General features: G+C 52.8%; 1 protein-coding gene across 3 annotated transcripts in view; it reads left to right on the forward strand.

The window, feature by feature from the left end:
- GSG1L (GSG1 like) overlaps positions 1-23,495 on the forward strand; it is a 200,358-nt gene that overhangs the window by 106,026 nt on the left and 70,837 nt on the right. For all 3 annotated transcript variants that reach the window (XM_080682039.1, XM_080682040.1, XM_080682041.1), the window contains one exon: positions 12,068-12,220. In XM_080682039.1, the coding sequence (XP_080538165.1) occupies positions 12,068-12,220 (153 nt within the window). The remainder of the gene's footprint in view (positions 1-12,067; positions 12,221-23,495) is intronic.

Below are 23,495 nucleotides of genomic sequence, written 5' to 3' on the forward strand. Positions count from 1 at the left end.
AGCTTCAGCACCTGCCCGCCCACAGGAAGCACTCAGCTTCAGCACCTGCCCGCCCACAGGAAGCACTCAGCTTCAGCACCTGCCCGCCCACAGGAAGCACTCAGCTTCAGCACCTGCCCGCCCACAGGAAGCACTCAGCTTCAGCACCTGCCCGCCCACAGGAAGCACTCAGCTTCAGCACCTGCCCGCCCACAGGAAGCACTCAGCTCCAACACCTGCCCGCCCACAGGAAGCACTCAGCTCCAGCACCTGCCCGCCCACAGGAAGCACTCAGCTCCAACACCTGCCTGCCCACAGGAAGCACTCAGCTCCAACACCTGCCCGCCCACAGGAAGCAGCGGGCACTCAGCTCCAGTGCCTGCCCGCCCACAGGGGGCACTCAGCTCCAGCACCTGCCCGCCCACAGGGAGCACTCAGCTCCAGCACCTGCCCGCCCACAGGGAGCAACGGGCACTCAGCTCCAGTGCCTGCCCGCCCACAGGGGGCACTCAGCTCCAGCACCTGCCCGCCCACAGGGAGCAGCGGGCACTCAGCTCCAGTGCCTGCCCGCCCACAGGAAGCAGCGGGCACTCAGCTCCAGTGCCTGCCCGCCCACAGGGAGCAGCGGGCACTCAGCTCCAGTGCCTGCCCGCCCACAGGGAGCAGCGGGCACTCAGCTCCAGCACCTGCCCGCCCACAGGGAGCAGCGGGCACTCAGCTCCAGTGCCTGCCTGCCCACAGGGGGCACTCAGTTCCAGCGCCTGCCCGCCCACAGGGAGCACTCAGCTTCAGCACCTGCCCGCCCACAGGGAGCACTCAGCTCCAGCACCTGCCCGCCCACAGGGAGCAGCAGGCACTCAGCTCCAGCACCTGCCCGCCCACAGGGAGCAGCAGGCACTCAGCTCCAGCACCTGCCTGCAGGGAGCAGCCGGCACTCAGCTCCAGCACCTGCCCGCCCACAGGGAGCAGCAGGCACTCAGCTCCAGCACCTGCCCGCCCACAGGGAGCAGCAGGCACTCAGCTCCAGCACCTGCCTGCAGGGAGCAGCCGGCACTCAGCTCCAGCACCTGCCCGCCCACAGGGGGCACTCAGCTTCAGCACCTGCCCGCCCACAGGAAGCACTCAGCTTCAGCACCTGCCCGCCCACAGGGAGCACTCAGCTCCAGCGCCTGCCCGCCCACAGGGGGCACTCAGCTTCAGCACCTGCCCGCCCACAGGGGGCACTCAGCTTCAGCACCTGCCCGCCCACAGGAAGCACTCAGCTTCAGCACCTGCCCGCCCACAGGGAGCAGCAGGCACTCAGCTCCAGCACCTGCCCGCCCACAGGGGGCACTCAGCTCCAGCACCTGTGCGCCCACAGGGAGCAGCGGGCACTCAGCTCCAGTGCCTGCCCACCCGCAGGGAGCAGCGCCCTCAGCTCCATCCTTTGCCTCCGGGTGGGAATGTGGCCCGCCTGCCAGATTTGCAAAATAATCTAGACCAGTGGTTGGCAAACTCATTAGTCAACAGAGCCAAATATCAACAGTACAACGATTGAAATTTCTTTTGAGAGCTGAAAACCAACTTCTGCGCATGGGCCATGAAATTTCAATTGCACTGTACGTGCGCGCCCGCACGTGGTATTTTGTGGAAGAGCCACACTCAAAGGGCCAAAGAGCCACATGTGGCTCGTGAGCCGCAGTTTGCCGACCACTGATCTAGACTTACATGTGATTTCCCAATTTTTAAGTGTTGGCATCTCATTCAAAATTTAAAAATACTACCTCTACCAAGGGAGAAAGAGAAGACAGAGAGGCAGAGACACACACAGAGAGGCAGAGACAGAGAAAGAAAGCAAACAAACATACAAAAACCAGAAAATTGAACACAAAAAAATCTCAAAAACTTGTTTTCGGCCCAGTTTACAACTTCCGACCTCCCTGTCCTATTTCCCTTGCTGCGCAGCAACCTGTTTTAGAGATGGGGAAGGAGGCCCAGAGAGGCCCGAGGACTTTCCGTAGATGATGGGGGCTGAGGTGAGGCCAGAGCTCAACCTTGGCCATCTATGTTCTTCTCCCTGCACCCCCACCAGCCTCCTACCCAGGCCCCAGCCCGTGTGGCCAGAGCTCATTTTCAAGGCCAGTTTCTGGATCCTAAAGAGAGAGAAAGATCATTGTAGTGGGATGCTGATGGCCAAGTCCCCATGACACATCTCAAAGGCTCAGCGACTGTCTCCGGATTCCAGGAAGCCATTTCTAAAGGGCATGCCTGCCGGAGACACTTCTAAATGGACAGGGACTGGAGCCGTGTGGAACTCGGGGGCAATAAGGTCTCCTCAGATCTGTTCCGATGGTGAACTGGCTTGTTCCTTCGTGAGGACGAAGGAGAAGGACTTGATTTTCCAGGCCCAGCATGCCAGCTTGCTACACCAACATTTACAGAGGATCCATGTCCAGGGACTTTGCAGCCATGATCTCATTTAACTTTCCTAGAAAACTTGGGAGACTGGCCATGTGGACTTCATTTTATAGCCAAAGAGTCTAACACTCAGAGTAGGGAAGGGTCCAAAGTCAAATCCAGGCCCCTTGACCCCACGTCCAGGCTCTTCCACCTCAGGGGGCATCTCCCGGGAAGTGGAGGAGAAGCTTCCCTCTTTGGAGAGGTCTGTCTTGGGCCACGGCAGGGGCTGGAGTGGTCAGGGGAGGCTTCATGGAGGAGGCGATCTTGAGTGAAGAAAGAAGGTGTGTTTGTTTTTTATTGCTGCTGAGACAAATTAGCACAAACATGACTTAAAACGACATGGATTTATCATCTTACGGTTCTGGGGATCGGAGTTCCGAAAGGAGCCTGATGGGGCTAACAGTGTTGGCAGGAGTGCCTTCCTTTCTGGAGGCTCCGGGAGAGCCTGTGTCCTCACCTCTGCAGCTTCTAGAGGCCGCCTGCATCCCTGGGCTCGTGGCTCCAGGCCACTCTAACCTCTGCGTCTGTCCTCACCTCTCCCATTCCTACGCTGACCCTCTGGCCTCCCTCGTAGAAGGACCTTGTGATTACACCGAGGCCGTCAAAGAATCCAGGATAACGTCTCTATCTCAAGATCACAGTCACACCTGCAGGGCCCCTTTGCCATGTAAAAGACGTTTGGATGAGGACATTCTGGGGATAGGGCATGGGTATCTCTGCAGGCCATTATCTGGCTGCTCCAAAGGGACAACACTCCCAGGGCTGGGCCTGCTGGAGGCACGGGAGGGTGTGGGATGTACAACAAGCAGCAGGTGCTGGGGGCGTAGGTGGACAGGGAACCCCCTTGTCGAGGGCACTGAAAGCCACACAAAGGCCCTTGAACTTCATCCCCTAGGGCGTGCTCCCCACATCTGACTGTGCAACCGGGTCGACTGGGGAGCTGGTTAAAAGGCAGAGCTTGAGTCCGTGGGTCTGGGTTCGGCTCCCAAGGGCTGCTGCTGCTGGTCAGTGGCCCGCTGGGAGTGGCGAGGCTCTGGCTCTAGGAAAGTCCCCGGAGCAGCACCGATGGGCATCGCAATGCGCCTATTCCCGCGAGTGTGGGAGGACGTGACCGCCAGTCAAAGCCTAAAAGGTTCTGTCCTTGGAGGGGGATCCAGTAGCCTGGGGCTCCTCACAGGCCCGCGGCCTCCGTGGGAAGGATGTGGGGCTGGGGCGGCCAAGACGACTCGGGAGCCGTTTTCACATCCCCGCGTTTGGCTCAGCCAAGTCAGTCGGGCATATTTTTAGAGCTGAATGTCTTTCCTTCTCATCTGACTCTTTGAAAGCGGGCCCCCTCCTGTGTGGGGTGGCGTGGGGTTTGAGCGAGCTGCACACCCGAGCGTTGGCTGGGTCGCTCACTTACAGGTAGACAGAGGGAGGGCCCGGCAGGGTCTTCAATGCTGTGCCACCGCCGTGCCAGGGATCCAGATACCCTGGCATCTAGGGTAGACGCATCCGTGGGGACTGCAAGCTCGATGCGCACGAGAGCTAGGCAAGAACCGGGGCGGGGGCGGGCGGGGCAGCCAGTCTGTGTGGCCAAGCATGTGCCCTGTGTGAGGGGCAGCCCCACAGCCATCGTGGGTGGACGCCGGTCCACTGTCACTGCAACCAACCGTTTTGCAAACGAATCCAGAAATGTGTATTTTTAAGTGAAGTCTCCTATTTTTAAATGTTGATAATGAATTCAGATATTTTTAAAATACTGTGTGGGCCAAACAAGACATTTTGAGGGCTGGATTCAGCCTGTTGGCAGCTTGTTTGGGAATCGACTTGTCCTCCTGGGAGGGAAACTGAGGCCCGGGGGCTTCCAGAGGCCCCACAGCCACGGGCTGGGACTCGGGCTGCGGTTGTGCGGTGCAGCTCCTTCCCCAGGCAGCCCTGCCCCCGGCCTCGGTCCCTGCCTCTGATGGTCACCACTCCCAGCCACGCTACATCAAGCACCCAGGAGGGGGACCTGCTCCCCACCCTACTTGCTCCCACCTGCTCTGTCATAGGCACCCCTCACTCCTCTCCGGGCTAACGTCTCATCAGAAGGTGGAGGACTGGGGCTCAGTGACCCCAAGTCCCTCCCTGCGGGTCTCCTCCTCCCGCCCCTGCAGCCCTGCCTCTGAGCCCCAGTGTTGACATTTCACAAACAGCAGCTGCCACGGGCGCTCCCAGCCTCAGAGTCCGGCCGCGTCATTTACGTGATTTCACATGCTGGGACTCAGGGAGCGTGTCACCGCGCCCACAGCCCGCGGCCATTGCCATGACTTATTGATTTGACATATTAAACTGATGGGCTTCGGGGCGGGGAGGGGGATGTTTTCTCTTGAAATGTCGTTGTGTCTTGAGATTTCATCCAATTTTGCAGCCACTCCCTGTGCTCCCGGGCGGGTGTTGTTTGCCCAGCGGCCGAGACGCACTTGTCTTGGCTGCCTCGTCCGCCACGTTCTGTGGGAATAACAACGACGCAGTGATAGGACCAGCTAAGGCTCCTGTAACATTTGCTACATGCCCAGGCTCTGCCCTAAGTGCTTTACTCATCAGCTGACTCAGTTGATCCTCACTACAGTCCACGGAGTGGGCACCGCATCCCCAATTTACAAGCGAGGAAACAGGTTCAGCAGGAGCATCACGCTCGCCCCGGCTCCCAGCGAGTGACCGACAGAGCGAGGCACCAGCGGCCAGGCCCATGGCTGTCCTCTTCACCCCGCTGCCTCACGGCCTCTTACAATTATTATAATTGCTAATATCATACTTATTAGAAAGTGGCAGTAATACTTAGCTTCCTTGAATACTTCCCAAGTGTCAGGCTCGTGTGATTTATAGCTCTTGTCCACTGAATGCTCATGACAAGTCTATTATGCCCAGTTTTCAAGCGAGAAGCCAAGAGACAGAGGGCTAGGCCCCAGCCAAGGTCACACATCCCAGACACGCTTCTCACCCGGGACCTCCCGGCGGCCAGGGCGCTGGCTCTGGGCTGTCTCAGCAAGGGCGGGACCAGCGAGGGAAACCAAAGGGAAATCGTTCTTGCAAACCCATCAGTTCCATCCACGGAGGGTCAGAGTCACAAAGCTGTTCTTTAAAAAGGCAAAGAGGGCAGCTAACAGGATTAGCTGTCACCCCACAGGCCCGCACCTGATGAGAAATCATTTCACTTCCGCTCCATTCTCAGTGGCAAATCCAGCCATTAGTGCAAGCTTCCGAGGCGTGCAGCAGTCATTGCCGTGATGGGTGAGCCTTTCCTGAGTCTCCAGGGCAAGCCCCGTTGCCCCCCCCCCTCCAACACCCCACACAGGCTGCGAGGCTGCGCCCCCTGTCCCGCGGCCTCCTTGGCATTGCATAGCACAAAAAAGAGTGAGCATTCATCGTAGCCAGGCCCACACATCTGTGTCCCTTCCCACCATCTGCTCTCTATTCGCCAGGCACCATACCTACCGTCTCGCATTTCCCCCAGGTCAGCTCCCTCTCTCATCCGTGCTTTTAACGGGGACTTTGTTTGGATCAGTGGTGCTCACGTTGGGGTGTGCATCAGCATCACGGGGAGCCCGTTAAAGCGCAGAGGGCCCTTCTCAGAGTGTCTGACTCAGTGAGCTGGGGTGAGGCCCGAGAATTTGCATCCGAAGTTCCCCAGCGCTGCTGCCGCGGTCAGGCAGCCACGAGGAGACACTGGCTTAGGTCCCTGCTCTCCTTCATCCTTCGCCTTGAAAATGATGTGTCAGGGGCGGTCTCTGAAGGGAGGCAATTTCCCCAAATGGTTCAAACGAAGGCACTGTAACGAAAGAACTCACAGAAGCGTGGGCAGGGCTCAGAGACGAGGCCCCCAAGGCTGGCGACAGAGGGGAGCTGCCACAGCCGTGGGCAGGAGGGAGCACAGGGCCAGACAGTGTTCCAGGGCCTGAAGCTGTGGACCTCGGAGCTGAGGTCCTGGGCGGGAGGAGGAGCCACGGGCAGAGAAGTGGCTCAAGACCCCTGGGAGCTGGGGATAAGGTGGGGGGACCATCAGCACAGAAAGTAACTGTCTGATGTTCTCCAAGTCTGCAGTCTGCCTAGAAACTCGCAGGCTTCTGAGCTTCTCCTTGTTTAAACAATTAACAGGTGTGGGAAAGGTGCTAAGCACACACTCGCATCAAATAGAGACTCTTGATTGAGGTGTTCATAATTTAAAAATTCACTCTTTGATTCAGACAACTTAACGCTGTGGTTTAACACACTTACCCTGTGTAGCTAGCACCTCCCTCCCAGCGTTGCCCACTGGGTAGAACTCACCCACTCATCAGGCATTGGAGGGGCTGCTGCTGGGGGTGATGGGCAGGGGTGTCAATGCCCAGCCTACTGCAAAGGTGGGTGGCAGTGGGGATGGGCTCAGGAGGCCCGGCGAGCCCTCAGGTATTGGCAGGTGGTAATGTGCTCGGTGAAGCGCTGTGGCCGGGGTGGGGGCCCCACGCTGTCACTGCCCCTCCCTGGATTATTGATGCTCCGTGGATCCCACTCCCTCATGTTTTGCTCCACATGCTTTTCATGGGCATCTCATCCCCTCCCACACCTGCAACTCCCGTCTAGGGGACGGTCCCAGCAAGTGCACGGTGAGTGCCTGTGTCCTGCCTGTGCCCCCTGTCCGTCTGAGCGCCAGCTGCCTCCTGGTCGTCCTGCAGCCGACGCAGACCCCGCACGCCCAGCTGCTCATCACCCTCCCGCCTCAGCATCATCTCCTTCTCAGCTGCCCCAGCTGGAAACACAGCCCCACCCTGGACGCCTCCTCTCCTGGGCCCCACATTCATGGGTCAGCAGCCCACCTCTCGGGAGTTATCAAGTTCCCCACTTGTCCTCACTCTGCCCTTGCCACGACCCAGGCCACCATCTCTCGCAGGGGCTGCAGCGAAAGCCTGCAGCTGGCCTCCCTCCACACCCTCCCCAGCCACAGCACAGTCTCCCAACTGACCTTCAGTGCACCTGTTTCTGCAGCATGGGCCAGCCCCCCTCCCTCGCCTGGCTTCCAAGGTCCTCAAGACCCACCTGCTCCTCCCTGCGGCCTCCTTCCCTTCCACACCTGGCGGCCAGCTGGGCTCAGGAGTCCTGAGAACGGAAGGACCCACCCCCACTCGGTGGCCATCCTCTTGCAGGGATCCCGGGCTGGGTGTCGTCTGGGGTGCTGAGAGCAGACAGATGAGAGCCGTGGCTGGGGAACACTTCGCCCCCACCCCAACGGGCCCCTGCAGCCAGGCTTGGAGAACGGTGATTACAAAGTGGCCACTCCATCCTGCCAGCTTAGCTCTCTGCCCGTGATGGCTCCTGCACTCAGAGAGGCCTGGGTTTGAATCCAGTCTATGCCACTATCCTGCTGTGTGGACCAGTTATTTAATCCTTCTGAACCTAAGTGTGTTCATCTTAAAAGGGGTGCTACCTCACGGCCTTGCAAGGTTGTTGGGAGGATTGGGGAGATAACTCCTGTGAATATTAGTGTCTCAGGTCTGATTCCCTGGAAGTAGACCCTACGATGAGGATTCAGGCAGGTCTTTCCTAAGGAAAATGACCCGGGAGAGTGTAAGGCAGTGGTTCTCAACCTTCCTAATGCCGCGACCCTTTAATACAGTTCCTCATGTTGTGGTGACCCCCAACCATAAGATTATTTTCGTTGCTACTTCATAACTGTAATTTTGCTGCTGTTAATGAATCATAATGTAAATATCTGTGTTTTCCGATGGTCTTAGGCTCTACAGCAGCGGTTCTCAACCTGTGGGTCGCGACCCACAGGTTGAGAACCCCTAACAGGGTCACCTAAGACCATCAGAAAATACAGATATTTACATTACGATTCATTAACAGCAGCAAAATTACAGTTATGAAGTAGCAACGAAAATAATCTTATGGTTGGGGGTCACCACAACATGAGGAACTGTATTAAAGGGTCGCGGCATTAGGAAGGTTGAGAACCACTGGTGTAAGGCGATTGGGAAGCAGGACAGGGAAGGGAGGGAGGCAAGTAAGGGGACGATGTCAGCAGGGCCAGGGAGGCAGCTTTAGCCTTGCTCCCTGGCGGGGGTGGGGGGGGTGAGGAGGGGGTGCTGCATGTGGGTCACATCCCAGGGTTGTCACAGCCAGAGGCCAGGGCAGGGCCGAGGTTGGCTTCTGGTGGACAGCAGTATGGAGAGAAATACGAGTTTGCAGAGACTTTCTGAATGAAGATGGACAGACTCCAGTTGCCCAAGGACCATCCTCCAAGAAAGAAACACGAAAGAGGTGCAGGCGGGCGGGCAGAGCACATGGTCCAGGGTGACTTGGGGTTCGATGACGCCTCATAACGGTGGCCCTTTTGTGACTCTTGTTGCTATTAGCATAGTAACAACAGCAGTTCTTATTGTTCTGAGTGTTCTTGGTCTGCGTGGAATGAAGCTCTCAGGCAGATGCTCTGAGCCCAGCGGGCTGACAAGGAAATAAATCTGGTGGGAATAAGAAGCATAACCCCAGCCAGACACTTTCCGAGCTCCTTCCCATCTCCCATTCCAACTGAGAGAGCAGAGCGGGGCCCTGCCGTGGCGGGGGGCGGGGCGGGGGGGCCTGGCCCAGGGCCCACCTGCGCAGATGAGAGCACCTCCTGGGGCGTGGGGTGGTGCAGGGGAGGCGGCTGAGTCAGGGAGCTGCCATGGGGAGGGGCAGCCTCCGCCCACCGCGGGACAGCAGCCGCTGGAGGTGAAGCCTGCTGGGAGGGAGACAGCCCAGCTTGCCCTACATCTGCCTCCCTCCCTGCTGCCTGGTGGGCCTTGGGCCAGCAATGGGCCTGGGAGGCTGCAAGTGTGCTGTGCCAGGGGGTGTTTTAACCACATCCAGGCTGCCAAGTGCACATTATTCTCTTACAGAATTCCAGGGATGCCCAGGAGATGCGATATTTTTATAGCAACAAAAAAAGAGGGGAAGAAGAAAAAGTTCTTCAAAGCTCTAAGAGCCCCGCTGTGCTGGGGTGGTAGTTGGTGTTTGAGAACCTGCCTTCTTCCTCGGGGAGCAGATAGGGACGATGCAATTGCTGTTTGCTGGCTCACATGTGTTGGCTGTCCCTCAGATATTCCAGGTGCAGGAACAACTAGTGCAAAGGCACAGAGATAGGAAAGAACACATTTGAAAGTGTCAGAGAGCAGAAATGCTGAAGATCAGGACTCTTTGTTGTAAGTGATGGAATTCTACCTCAAATTGAAAGAACACATGACTGGCAGCTTCAGGCATGGCTGGATGTGGGGGCTCAAACAATGTTACAGAACACCGTCTCCCTTCATCTCTTGGTTCTACCTTCTTTGACATCTGCCCATTGATGGCCCGGTCAATTCTACCCTTACATCTTCCCAGCCTCAGAACCAGTGGGAAAAAGTCGTGTTCTTCCCCAGTGGTTCCAGTGGAAGTTTTGTTGAACTGATTTGAGTCATGTGTCCATCTCTGGCTGGGCAAGCCTGGTCCATAGTCCTTTCTCTGAAGTATGCATCTTGCTCAAACCATGTGGTTAGTGTGGTTTGGCAGGCAAGTCACATGGATGTGTTCCATCTTCTACTTTCTACCCTTTTTATTAGAATCTTATCTGCTCCCACAGTTTTATTTCTCCACCTTGACCTTGTCTGTAGCCTTGACCTCATTCAAGAGCCCCGTCCCCACTGTGCTCCGCCCACACAACTGCAATAGCACGCACGCAGTCCGCTCTCACTGTGTGCTACGCATGAGCTCTTCACACTGCTGTGCAACTGAACCCTCCCAGCACAGCAATGCTATGAAGAGGTGCTATTATTATCCTCAAGTTATAGGTGAAGAAACTGAGAGGATCATTCCTGGACCAATGACTAGGGGCCAGATATGATTATGTACCCAAACATGGAGCCCAGATGTGGGTCAGCTGCAACTGAACTGCATAGGCAGAGAGAGGGAAGGGACTCTCCAATTAAAAAGCATGGAGGAAGAAGGGGGAAGGTGGGGTGGGCTAAACAGAAGATGCCCCTAAACCAGGGGTGGGCAAACTTTTTGACTCGAGGGCCACAATGGGTTCTTAAACTGGACCGGAGGGCCGGAACAAAAGCATGGATGGAGTGTTTGTGTGAACTAATATAAATTCAAAGTAAAGGAGCGGAGGGGAGAGCAAGAGAACCCTCCGCTCTTTCGGCTCCGCGGGCCGGATAGAACAGCCGAACGGGCCGGATCCAGCCCACGGGCCGTAGTTTGCCCACGGCTGCCCTAAACTAAGAGGCAGATGATGGGAACTCAATTGGACCATTTTAGGGGAAGAGAGCTGTGCTATCTCAGGGACTGCAAAGTAGATCTGAACAGCCAAACCACCCGAAGGACAGGAGTGCGTCTGCCTTCAGGACCAGCTGGAACCAGACTCTCACGCTGTCAGAGCCTTTCCTCCTGTCTACTTCAGTGTTTCCAGGCTCAGATTCCTAGAGAAGGACTTTGATTAATTGGCCAACTTTTGGTCATGTGATCACATTGGACCAATCAGCTGTGCCCAGAAAGGCCGGACTACCGCAGACCGTGGCAGCTCCCAGGGAGAACAGTGAGGTTGATGCTGCGGGAATAGAGGTGGTGGTTTAGAGAAAAAAGTGGAGGAGGGTACAGGGCAGATGAAAATGTAGGTGTCCCTTGAGGGCAGGCACGATGTGTGAGTGAGTTGGGATGTTCATGGCTGCAGGTAGGAGAATGTCACACTGACTGGCTGAACCACAGGGAAGCCCCCAGGGCTGGTGGCTGCTGGTCCAGTGAGGTCTCCTTTCTATCGCTCTGCTCAGTAACTCAGTGTCAGCTTCATCCCACCTGCCTGGCCAAGGACAGCTCCCACGGCAGTCATCCGACAGGTGGGCAGAGTACGAGAGGCTCTAGCATAGCCACAGGATAGAAGTTCCCCTCTCCCCTCTGAAGGGGCCCCCGCCGGTGGTCTTAATCCAGCATCTAGAAGGGTTCAGGAATCTGGAGAAGGTGCTGTGTGTAAATTAATCAAGAGTCCAGAGACAAAACGTAATTTTGGAAGGCATTTTGAGGAGCCAGAGAAGACTTAGCTAAAGGAACTAAGTACTCCCTGTCTCAGGACCCTTGCTTTTTATTAACACAATTTGTCCTAAGGCAAGGTAGATATATACATCAAAGGCCAGGGTTTAGTATATAGAATCCATTGTCCGATTGTAAGAACTGCCTATGGCTGTTGGAGGCAATAACATGTAGATTGAAATGCCCTCAGCTGTCTGGCAGCAAACAATCATTTATGCATCCTTTTCAGATTTGGGGAAATGCCCTCAGCCATTTCCAGCAGGAACATATGTGATTCAGCCCTTGCTGAGTCCCCAAGTTCCATCAACCTTTTGATGAAACTCTTGCATTTATGACATGCTGGAATTAGCTTCTGGCAGGCCCCCTTATCAGTCACATGCCACCCTGCACAAGTACCGTCACCCAGAGTGCCATGGGCCGACTGGCATGGGCTCGGATTCCTAAGCCCGTCTGTGAGGAGGATGTGTGGCTATGGTGGTCTTACCCTAAGCAGGACACCCTCCAGCTGAGGTCTGTTCCAAAACGGCCTAATGCCCTGAGGGCACGGGTGGGTGCACATGGAACGGCCGCCCTGCTGTCCTCCTCTCACAGCCTCTGCTCTGTTGCGCAGGCGTCCTGTGGCTGTCGGTGGTGTCCGAGGTGCTCTACATCCTCCTGCTGGTGGTCGGCTTCAGCCTCATGTGTCTCGAGCTCTTCCACTCCAGCAGCGTCATCGATGGGCTCAAGCTCAATGCCTTCGCGGCCGTGTTCACGGTGCTCTCAGGTAAGGTGCGGCCCAGGCGGGAGCAAAGGCACAGCCCTGTGCTCAGAACGGGGCAAAGTGGGCACTGAGCCGCCCTCGGGCCCAGTCCTGGCTGTCCGACCGATGACCTTGGGCCAATCACTCCTCTTCTCTGAGCGTCAGTGTTACCACTTGTCAATGGGACTGTTGGCTCACTTCTCCACTCACTCAGCAAGTGTTCATTGAGGTCTATCATGTGCCAGGCGCCGTGCCAGTAAGCACTGGGTTATAGTAGCGACCAGAAACAGCCATTCTGGGGCTCCTGGAGGAGCTGGAGAGCTTGGCCATCTTGGGGGAGGGGAGGTCTGTGGCATGAGGGAGAAGGAGGTGGTTGTGAGGATGGGCGGCGGTGGTGATGTTCGCAGGGATATAAAGGGGCCCTGCTTGGCATGGAGGGCCCTCATCTGCTTTAGTGTTTCCCCTTTGAGACAGCCACATGGAAATGCCCAGCAGGAAGCTGGTCAGCGAACTCACCCAGAAGCTCAGGAGCAAGTGTGGGGTGGGCAGAGATCGCGGCAAATGCCGCAGAGCTGAGGATTTCGAGGGTTTCAGGAAGAATGGGGGTGGGGCGGTGGGCTCAGTGGCATCCTTTAACTGCGGGAGGTGGAGATGGAGGACTCCATGCAAAAGCCATGGATTAGGTGGCCGGTGCCCAGGGTTATTTCAATAGCTCCAGGTCACAAGGGGTTAAATGGGAGGTGCGGGAGGGGATGAGGGAGCCTGTGAGCTGTAACTTCAGGCGCCTGACAGACAGTGGTGGCCTGGCGGTGAGACAGCTGTGCCTGAAACGCCCAGTGTAAATGGAATGCCTGTCTATCTAATCCTGTTCTTCACGCACTGGAATCCTCTGTTTAATGAGACTGGAATGCTGCGCCTTTGGTAGGGACAAAATCGCCCCCTATTTGAGGTGTGTGCATAACAGAGGGAGCCCTCAAAGAAAAGAGCTGAATTCAAGAAATTGTAGCACGTTCCACAGATCAAAATGTGTGGGACCTGCCCTTCCCAGGTGTGGGAAATGTAGCCATAGAGCAAAGGCAGGGGGAGGGGGGCGGGGGGGAAGAAGAGGAAAGAGAAGAAAGTAGAGTGGCCCTCAATTTGGCTCATGCTCACCTCACTCCAGCTATCCTGGACAGAGGGCCCGTTTATTCTTTTCTTTTTTCATCTTTCATTCATTTACTCAACTGACATTCATTGAAGGCCTGCTGGGCACCAGGCTCTGTACTAGGCTTGCGGGGACGGGGCTGTGTTAAAGGAAAAACAAACATCTCCATCCTTGGCCTCCTGGAGTTTGCATCTGGGCGAGAGACAGACTCGTCCAATGAGCGTAGCACAGGGGGCTGACCTCCTCCTACCAGCAGGGGAGCCCTGCAGGAGCAGCTCCCGCGTCGGCCCGCCGGGGTGGGAATGGGTAGGGCGGGAATGCACCATCTGCGCTGAGATGTGAAAAGAATGTGTTTGCTTCATGGGCAACTTGGGGAGGGTATTCCAGGTGGAGGGGCCAGCATGGGCAAAGGCCTCGGGAGGTGGCATATCCTGGAAACGTCACTAGTTCAGAATGGCCAGAGGGCAGAGATGGGGGAGTAGGAGTGTTGTTGGAGACAAGACCACAGAGCTGGGTGAGGGTCTTGATGCTCCTTTTCTTTGCCTCCACTAACCATCCACAAACCCCCTTTGTTATCCCAAGCATCTGGCCTCCCCGCAACCAGCTCACTCCCGTCACAGCACAAAAGCTGGCATAGGCCCAAGGCAGCCCTCCAATTCCTCACGCAGGCCTCTGGGGGTGGGGGTGGGGGTGGGAGCGTGGTAAGGGTGGGGCCCTTCCCCTACCTCAGAGGGCTTATCACAGTTTTCACCGGTTGCAACTAATGAAGTTGAAGCAGTGCTCAAAACTCCCAACAAGCAGTCCTAGACCAGATGGCCTCACAGGTACATTTCACCAAACACTCAAGAATGAGCACCTGTCCTCTCAAACCATTCCAAAGCATCCAGGAGGAGGGAAGGCTCCAGGCTCATTTTATGAGCCCAGATCATCCTAATTCACAAACCAGATAAAGACACCACAAAGAAAGAAAATTGTAGGCCAATATTCCTGATGAACATGGATGCTAAGATCCTCACAAAATATTAGCAAACCAGATCCAGCAATACATCAAAAAGATCATACACCATGGCCATGTGGGATTTATACCCAGGATGCAAGGTTGGTACAATAGCCACAAGCAATTAATGTGATACATCACATAAACAAAATGAAGGATAAAAACCTCATGATGATATCAATAGGTACAGGAAAGCATTTGACAACATCCAGCACCCATGTATACTATTAAAAGCCTAGGTGGCCCTCGCATGTGACGTCGTCACAAGATGGCTGCCATAAGATGGCTGGCAGGGGAGGGCAGTTGGGGGTGACCAGGCTGGCAGGGGAAGGCAGTTGGGGGCTACCATGCTGGCAGGGGAGGGCAGTTGGGGGTGACCAGGCATACAGAGGAGGGCAGTTGGGGGCGATCAGGCCGGCAGGGGAGGGCAGTTGGAGCAATCAGGCCAGCAGGGGAGGGCAGTTGGGGGCGATCAGGCTGGCAGGGGAGCAGTTAGGCATCAATCAGGCTGGCAGAAGAGTGGTTAGTGGGCAATCAGTCTGGGAGGCAGAAGCAGTTAGGGGCAACCAGGCATGCAAGCATTTAGGAGCCAGCAGTCCTGGATTGTGAAAGGGATGTCCGATTGCCAGTTTAGGCCCAATCCTGGGATCGGGCCTAAACTGGCAGTCAGACATCCCCTGAGGGGTCCCAGATTGGAGAAGGTACAGGCTGGGCTGAGGGACACCCCTCCCCCAGACACGAATTTTGTGCACTGGGCCACTAGTCTATATATATATAAAAGCTTAAGCGACCATATTGACCCACCAGAATGACCGGTCGACCAGTCGCTATGATGCGCACTGACCACCAGGGGGAAGACACTCAATGCAGGAGCTGCCCCCTGGTGGTCAGTGCACTCCCACAGCCAACCTCCCGTGGCCCCTCCCCCCCCACCCCTGCTCCCCTGTCCAGCCCAATCGCCCTGATGGACTAGGGGAGATGCCCTGATCGGCCTGATTGCCTGCTAGGCTGAGGGACCCCACCCATGCACAAATTTGTGCATCGGGCCTCTAGTTTATGATGAAAACTCAGCAAAGTGGGAATAGAGTGAACGTACCTCAACATATTAAAGGCCATATATGACAAACCCATAGCTAACATCATACTCAGGGCAAAAACTAAAAGCCTTTCCCTTAAGATCCAGAACAAGATTGGGATGTCTGCTTTCACACTCTTATTCATAGTTAGATAGTTTATCTAACTATCAACATAGTACCGGAAGTCCTAGCCACAACAATCAGACAAGAAGAAGAAATAAAAAACAACCAAATAGGAAAGGAAGAAGTAAAACTGTCACTATTCTAAGATAAAAAAATGTTGTATATAGAGAGAACTGTAAAGATTCCACCAAAAGACAATTAGCGCTGATACATGGATTAGGTAAAGTAGCAGGATAAAAAATAAATATTCAGAAATCAGTTGCTTTCTAAATTTTGTTAATCCTAACCTGAGGCTATCTTTCTCATTGATTTTTAAGGAGTGAAAGGGAGGCAAAGAAGGGGACAGAGAGAGAGAGAGAGAGAGAGAGAGAGAGAGAGAGAGAAACATCAATGTGAGAGAGACACATCGATTGGTTGCCTCCCACACTCGCCCCTGACTGGGGCTAGATGAACATGCAACCCAGGAATGTGCCCTTGATCAGGAATTGAACCCGAAACCCTTCAGTGTGCAGGTCAATTCTCTAACCACTTAGCAATACTGGCCAGGGCTCAGTTGCAATTTTATACACCAATAATGAGCTATCAGAAAGAGAAACTAAGAAAATAATTGCATTTACAATTGACAAAAAAAAAGGACCAACCTAGGAATAAATTTAATCAAGGATGTAAAAGACCTGTACTCTGAAAATTATAAGACACTGAAGAAAAAAATTAAAGAAAATATAAATAAGTGGAAGCATATACCATGCTCATGGATAGGAAGAATTAACAGCATTAAAATGTCCATACTACCCAAAGCAATCTATAGATTCAATGCAATTCCTATCAAGATGCTAATGGTGTGTCCTGGCCAATTTGGCTTAGTGGATAGAGCGACAGCCTGTGGACTGAAGGGTCCCGGGTTCGATTCTGGTCAAGGGCACATGCCCAGGTTGCAGGCTTGATCCCCAGTAGGGGGCGTGCATGAGGCAGCCGATCGATAGTTCCTTCTCATCATTGATGTTTCTATCTCTCTCTCCCTCTCCTTTCCTCTCTGAAAAAAAAGAAAAAGAAAAGAAAAGATACCAATGGCGTATTTCACAGAACTAGAACAAATATTCCAAAAGTTGATATGGAACCACAAAAGACCCCCAATAGCCACAGCAACCTTGAGAAAGAAGGACAAAGTTGGAGAAAGCACCCTACCTAATATCAAGTTGTACTGTACATGTCCATAGTAATCAAAACAACATGGTACTGGCATAAAACTAAACATAAATCACTGGAACAAAATAGAGAGCCCAGAGATAAACCCACACCTTTATGGTCTGTTAATATGTGACAAAGGAGGTAAAAATATAAATGGAGTAAAGATAGCCTATTCAATAAATGGTGTTGGGAAAACTGGACAGATAGGTGGGAAAAAATGAAACTAGACCACCTTCTTACACCACATACAAGAATAACTCAAAATGGATTAAAAACTTAAGTATAAGACTCGAAACCATAAAAATCCTAGAAGAAAACCTAGGCAGTATGGACGTTTCTCGTAGCAATATTTTTTCTGATATATCACCTCAGGCAAGGGAAACAAAAGGAAAAATAAACAAATTGGACTACATCTAACTAAAAAGTTTTTGTGCCACAAAGGAAACCATCTACAAAATGAAAACATAACCCACTGACTGGGAGAACATTTTCACCAATGATACATTTGGTAAGGGGTTAATATGCAATATTTATAAAGAATTTATACAACTCAACTCGAAAAAAAACCAAAGAATCCAATTTAAAAATGGGCATAGGACCTGAATAGACACTTCTCCAAAGTGGACATATAGGTATATGAAAAAATGCTCAATGTCACTAATCATCAGAGAAATGCAAATTAAAACCACAATGAGATATTAACTCACACCTGTCAGAATGGCTACCATCAATACATCAACAGACAACAGGTGTTGGAAAGGACGCGGGGAAAAGGGAAGCCTGTGCACTGCTGGTGGGAATGCAGACTGGTGCAGCACTGTGGAAAGCAGTGTGGAGGTTCCTCAAAAAACTGAAAATGGAACTTCCTTATGACCCAGCGATTCCACTTCTGGGAATATGTCTGAAGAAACCCGAAACATTAATTTGAAGAATATATACACCTCTGTGTTCATTGCAGCATTATGTACAATAGCCAAGATTTGGAAGCAACCCAAGTGCCCATCAATAGGTGAGTGGATAAAAAAACTGTGGTACATTTACACAGTGGAATACTATGCAGCCGTAAAAAACGAGAAGGAAATCTTACATTTTTGCGACAGCATGGATGGACCTGGAGAGTATTATGCTAAGCGAAATAACCCAGTCAGAGAAAGACAGTACCATATGATTTCACTTATATGTGGAAGTTAATGAATAAAATAAATTAACAAACAAGATAGAAACAGACTCATAGATACAGAGAATAGACTGACACTGTTAGAGGGGCGGGGCTGGGTAGAAAAGGGGAAAGGATTAAGTAAAGGAAAAAAAAGGAAAGAAAAGTTCTCACCCCTCCCAAGAAGCCCTGTTCCCTCTAACGGGGAGTCCCGCTGCTGGAGAAAATAAGACGGTCTCTGTAGTTTCAGGCAGACATAAAAGGCAGGGCAGGGGAGCTTAATTGACTTGCCCAAGGTCGCGCAGCTGGTCACTGTGGAGCTGGGATTAACCCTGACTGCTGCTGGCTTCAGAGCCCCTGGTCCTTTCACAGGCTGGAGCTGCGGGAGGGGCCGGGTGGAGGGAGAAAACTTTTACGTCCTCAGGACACAGTCACTGAGAAGTCTGTAGCAGCCAGATGATGTAATAGACTGAAGTGGCAGGTGGCAGAGAGAAAGAAGTGTGTATTCGCGCCTGGAGAAGATAAACCTGAGAGAAACAGGACAGGGAGAGAGAGCCTCCAACCTGCCTGGCACAGGGACTGGGGAGCTGGCCCTTCAGGAGCCCCTTGAGAACGGGGCAAGGGGGTGAGGGGCTTGGAGGAGGTGGCTGGGCTTTGCGTTTGCTCCCACGGGAGGGGAAGGAGTGGGTGAGCCCTTCAGTGGAGTCCATGTGGGGACCAGCTCACATTGAGGGGTCCTCAGCCCAAGGTCAATGCCTTTTAGGGTAGAGGAGAAAGCAGACACGGGGCAGCTCCTACCCGAACCAATTATTATAACTAACTAGAGGCCCGGTGCACGAATTCATGCACAGGTATGGTCGGGGCAGCCCTGCCCCCAATCAGAGTGGGGGGGGGTGATTGGGGGCGTGGCCAGCCCAGGGGGGGTCCAAAGGGGGTTGGCCAGCTGGCCCCACCCCCTGGTCGAACTCCCAGTCAAACTCCGGGTCGAGGGGACAATTTGCATATTAGCCTTTTATTATATAGGATTATTATAATGAACCCATTGATTATGTTCAATCATAATAGCCACCATTGATGGAGGTGCCATTGTGCACAGATACTGGGCTACCTGCCTCATCTGTGCACACCCCTGTGAGGGAAGGACTAACGGCCATTCTGCAGCTGTGAGTCCTTCAGTCACGTAGCCAGGGATTGTTCACGCCAGAGCCGCCACATAAAGGGCTTTGCACAGGCTGTGGGGGACTGCTGCTGTACGTGTTGTTATTCTTCCCAGCTGTCCTGGAGCCGCTGAGGCCAGATCGTGACGCAGGGGCCAGTCCTGTCCCATAAGCCTGGGCCCAGGGGTCCGGACTCATCAGCCAGCAGGGCTCCTTCCCCGACACCATGCTCCGCAGAAGGTGGCTGTGCAGAGCAGGGTGGCCCGAGGGCCAGAGGTGAGGCTGAGTTGGTCGGCCCACTGGGCCAGATCCCAGAGGCCACGGGACTCAGGGCCTACCAAATGCGTGCATTTTGACTGCTTTTAAAACCAGAAGGCCAGTATGACTAGAACAATAATGAAGACTGGATTGTATTTGTCTTTATACCACTGCAGTCATCAAATGTAACTGTTAATATTCCTGCATGGAGGAGCGGGCGCATGAACGTCGTCCTGTGGCTGCACGGAGCCCTGGCTTTCCCCTCAGGACCGAGTGCACCCCCAGCCCAGCACGCCCGTCCATGCTGTGCCTTCCACAGAGAGGCGGTCCCTTCCCCTGGAGACCGGGGTCTCATATCCCGAGGGACTGTGAGGGCAGGCTGGAAGGTGTCTGTTCTTCCCCAGTTCCTCCAAAAAAGGCGGCTGATCTACTTATGGGGAAAAAAAGAGAGGCAATTTGGAGAACTCCCTGTGCATGTTCCAGGGAATGATTGGATCCTGTGGATAAGTCAGCAAGTCTCTTTTGTTAGGCAACAAGAAAAGGGAATTTTGTAAGACAAAACATGACCCAGGACAAGGTAGCTCTTTGGAATCCAGGAAGCTAGATTCATGTAATCTTGGCATATTTGGTTTCATAATAAAACATATATTTAACTGCACAGCACATCACTATTAATCTTGAAATTAATTTCTTAACCTTCAACCAAAATAATTCAACATTATTTTGCTATACTATATATGTCATGTGTGATTTGAAATTTTTTGGTCATAATTTCCCTTTTAAAAATGCAGAATAGTCTAGTCCTGACCAGTATAGCTCAGTCCCGTGCACCGAAAGGTTGCCAGTTTGATTCCCAGTCAGGGCACGTGCCTGGGTTGAAGGCTCAATCCCAGGTAGGGGGCGTGCAGGAGCTGATTGATATTCCCCTCTCACATCCATGCTTCTCTCTCTATCCCTCTCCCTTTGTCTTTAAAAGTCAATAAAGCCCTAGCTGGTTTGGCTCATTGGATAGAGCGTTGGCCTGGGAACTGATGGGTCCCAGGTTCGATTTCGGTCAAGGCCACATGCCTGGGTTGTGGGATCCTCAGGAGGGAGCATGCAGGAGGCAGCCAATCAGTGATTCTCTCTAATCATTGATGTTTCTATCTCTCTCTCTCTCTCTCCTCTCTTTCTCTCTGAAATCAATAAAAATATATTTTAAAAAATTATTAAAAGTCAATAAAAATATTTTTAAAATGCAGAATAGTCTAAGCTTGAAAGGTAATTGAATGTAGTGTGACAGAAATGTGAATGTTTTGCTGCTTTCATAACAAAAATTACAGGGAGGGGTAGTGGATATTTCAAATAGGAATTAAAGTTAGAATCATGTGTCTTTCTTTGAGAGAGGTCTAATCTTATGATTTTGGAATGACCTCAGAGAATTTTCACTGAGAAACATTAGAAACGCTTAAATAATTGTGGGAGCCATTTGTAGGGTGAGGTGTAAGTTGAAGAGCAAACCTGTGAGGGGGCCACCACCAGTGAGTTTTGGACAGAGGTTTGGGGACCTGCAGGCCTGGTGTCCGCGCATGCAAATCCCACTGAGCTGCACACATCATTGGGGCCACCCAAGTCCCCAGGAACCAAGTGGCGAGGCGGGCGAAGTGCGGCTCCCCGGGCCAGTCTCCAGCCCCAGGAACCGTGGAGCGTGTGCGTTTCCGGGAGGCACACTTGCAGAGCCACCTGCCTCGAGCCTGGTCTGACGGCTGCTATGAGTGACTGTGAGCTGGGAACCACTCGGGACGGCTTCTCATTGGCTGTCATGGCAGCTTCCCCCAAGTCACAGCTTCCTGTGGCCTCAAATTCCTCCCCCATCCACCCTTCACGTCACTCCTTGGCTTTTTCTTGGCACTTACTCTTGGTGTGGTGATTTGTAACTTTGTACTGTACACTGCCGCATAATATTACAGGATGAGTTTCCTGAGACCCTAATTCCAATGGCCACCCAGCCACCTTGAGCCTGCCTGAAAGAACCCCTGCCCAGAGCCCCCTCTTCCCAGTTCCCTTGCCCTGGCCAGACTGGTTCTCTGGCCCATATCTTAACAAGCAAGTACTTTTGTGTCTAAAAGGGCAGAGGATCTAAGCCAGAGGAATGAGCATTTCCATATTAAAGATTCTTTTGATTGCAGGTGACAAGAACCCAGTCAAGTCAGCTGAAGGAAAAAGGGATGGCGGGTCATGTGATTGAAAAGCACAGGGTTCTTCAGTATGGAGTTTCCTCAAAAAACTGAAAATGGAACTCCCATTTGACCCAGTGATCCCACTCCTAGGAATATATCCTAAGAAACTAGAAACACCAATCAGAAAGGATATATGCACCCCTATGTTCATAGCAGCACAATTCACCATAGCTAAGATTTGGAAACAGCCTAGGTGCCCGTCAGCAGATGACTGGATCAGAAAACTATGGTACATCTACACAATGGAATACTATGCTGCCATAAAAAAGAAGGAATTCTTACCATTTGTAGGCACCTGGATGGAATTAGAGAACATTATGCTAAGTGAAATAAGCCAGTCAATGAAAGAAAAATACCACATGATCTCATTTGTGGATAATAAAAAACATTATAAACTGATGAACAAAAAGATAGATACAGAGGCAGTAAAGAATCAAACAGACTGTAAAATTACAGCGGGAAGGTTAGGGAGAGGTGGGGGAAATAAGAGATCAACTGAAGGACTTATATGCATGCATATAAGAATAACCAACGGATGCAAAACATTGGGGGGTGAGGGCATGTGTGGGAGTGGGGTGGGGGGGCAATGGTAAGATATGTACACATATAATACCTTAATAAAAAAATTAAAAAATATATCAAATTTGAAAACAGTCTTTCCTAAAATTTAAGTAAAAAAAAAAAAAAAAAAAAAGCACAGGGTTCTTAGGCTTCAGGCATGGTTGCATCCAGGTGGTCACATCATCAGTCATCTGTCCGTATCTCCAAACTTTGCCTTCTTCTGTGTTAGCATCCTTCTCAGTCAGGCCCATCCCTGTGGAGAGAGGATGGTCGCAAGCAGCTCCAGGCTTACGTAGATTCCAGAGGTAGAGAGAGCTCTTGCAGAACTCCAAGGAGGTCTGTGATCCGACCAACCAGGTTCATAGGCTCATTTCTGAACCAGTCACCATGCCAGAGGATAAATTCCCTGATTAGCCATACCTGGGTCTCTAGGCACACTGTGGTGTGGACTTAGCCATGGACCAAACAGGATCATTATGCAATGGTGGGCAAGGGGTTGCCCAAAGGAACTGGCTGGCTGCAAGTCCCAGTGGCTGGTCAGCTTAGGTTTGTAGGACGTCAGCCCCAGGAGTGGCAGAAGTCTTCACCTGGAACCCTCCACAGCAGACCCCAAGAGGAAGATGTGGGTGCAAATAGTTTATGTGGGAAGTGATCCCAGGGAGTAGGGAGGGGGAGTGGGAAGTAAGACAGGATGGGAAGGGTCAATAGGGGGAGTGTTGGTGAGCAGGTGGCCCTGAGGGCAGTGAAGTTCCGTCCTGCCCGGACCCTCTGGGAGACTGTAGAGCACGCTCAGAACTGTCCCCTGCAAGGGGTGTTTATTCACCTGCTCCTGCCTTCACAGTTAGGGTCACTCCTGAGACAGTAACCCCCCAGAATTTGAGCAAGTGTTTGAGAAAGGGAGCCACCACATACGTGGAACTGCCTCGCCAATGCCGCGGTGACCTCTGGCACGGGCTGGGCTGAGGGGATACAGTGGGGGTTTGACAGTGGCTGCCACAGGAAGTCAAATCAGACCAAGGGGGTGTCCTGACACCCACGGGTGCACTGCAGTGCGGCTCCGACACTGTCGGCGACCGCAGGGCCTTGCGAGGTTGCATCTGTCTGCCACACTATTCATGCCACACCACAGCCCTCGGGGATGCAAGTTCCCTTCCTGGCGCGGGGCCTCTGTCCAATCCTTTAGACAGGGCAAGGTCAAAGGTTCGTCCTGAGCCGTTCATTTCTTAAAAATAACCAAATTTAAATGACCAAGATCTTAAAAAGTCATATTTCAGGGTGGCCAACTCTGCTCCCCCTCAACTGAAAGTCGGCGTGCATCCAGTGCACAGCTCCGTGTGTGACGTGCCGGCCCCTCGACATGTAACAATACAGAGAAGTCTTCTCTCACTTGGCCTAGTTTGGCCATTTTATGGATTTTCAA

Source organism: Plecotus auritus (genome assembly GCF_963455305.1).
Source record: "Plecotus auritus genome assembly, chromosome: 7".
In the NCBI taxonomy this organism is placed as follows: domain Eukaryota; kingdom Metazoa; phylum Chordata; class Mammalia; order Chiroptera; family Vespertilionidae; genus Plecotus; species Plecotus auritus.